The sequence below is a fragment of the Bactrocera latifrons genome, unplaced genomic scaffold, assembly GCF_001853355.1.
Source record: "Bactrocera latifrons isolate USDA-ARS-PBARC rearing strain unplaced genomic scaffold, ASM185335v1 scaffold_135, whole genome shotgun sequence".
NCBI lineage: Eukaryota > Metazoa > Arthropoda > Insecta > Diptera > Tephritidae > Bactrocera > Bactrocera latifrons.
Window position 1 is genome coordinate 883909 of NW_017534797.1, and position 979 is coordinate 884887.

At 37.3% G+C, this 979-nt stretch overlaps 1 protein-coding gene across 1 annotated transcript in view; it reads right to left on the reverse strand.

Moving 5' to 3' along the window:
- The window catches only part of LOC108965147 (endothelin-converting enzyme 1-like), a 4976-nt gene extending 4460 nt beyond the window's left edge, over window positions 1-516 (reverse strand). Inside the window, exon 1 of the mRNA XM_018927364.1 lies at window positions 9-516. Coding sequence (XP_018782909.1) covers window positions 9-359 — 351 coding nt within the window. The 5' untranslated portion in view covers window positions 360-516. The remainder of the gene's footprint in view (window positions 1-8) is intronic.
- Between the last annotated feature and the right edge of the window lie 463 nt (window positions 517-979).

Consider the following 979-nt stretch of genomic DNA (forward strand, 5'->3'; position numbering starts at 1 on the left):
ATCATCACATTCTTCCAATTGCCGCAGGCATACTCATAAAAATCATCACACGGTTCAACGCTTTGATTCATATACGTGAGCATTTTCTTCGCATACTCAACACGATATTCGCTTTCGATTTCGTTCAGTCCATTATCCGCTGCATTCACTGTAGACGCTTTTGTTGACACTCCTGTGTCATTATCCGCACTTAGAATGAGTTCTGTGTTTGGATGCTGTGAACTATCGTCCGCTGCCGTGGTGTTGACGACYATGACTTCGCTGGCTGTGTTTGTGGGCTTTGCAGTGCATGTCGCGAGCGCGCTTAACATTAGTAACTGGATGGGCAAAAATGAAAGCCCGAATATTTTCACTTTCATTGTATTTTTTTTTTACTTTCTTGCTTATGCATGGATTAAGTATATATACTATATAGTATATATATATTGATATTATTGCACAAATAAATAATCACTTTAGCATTGCATTAGCTCATTTGACAMCACATACTTGTTAAGCACTAACTTGAAATAATTCGCTCCGTCTGTGCGCGGAGTCACTTTCATACTGAGCGTACTTGTGTCGAAAATGAAATAGTTCAGATCGATCGTAAAGCACTTGCGCTCGGTATTATTTGCAGTTTGCGTCTCTCTAAGTCTCAAGCGCAGTAAGTACTCGTACCTAATCGTCAAACATTGTTCCTATGTTGCATACTTATTTATATTTATTTCACAGTGAAATCTCGTTTAATAAACCAATTGATCTTTTTGATTAGYAAGTGAGAGCTGTGAGTTGCTTAAATTTTATAAAAAATTTCCCATAGRAAGTATATGCTTATGTGCATACTTTCCATTTTCCGAATTTGAATTAAATAGCATTAAGAGGATGTTTTTGATGTTCTGGAWAGTTTCGCTTAATCAATCATAGCCACTGGAGTCGGAACGGTAAGCTGCATAAATATGAATCAAAATTCCCAGTAGAAACTACATCCTTAGACACT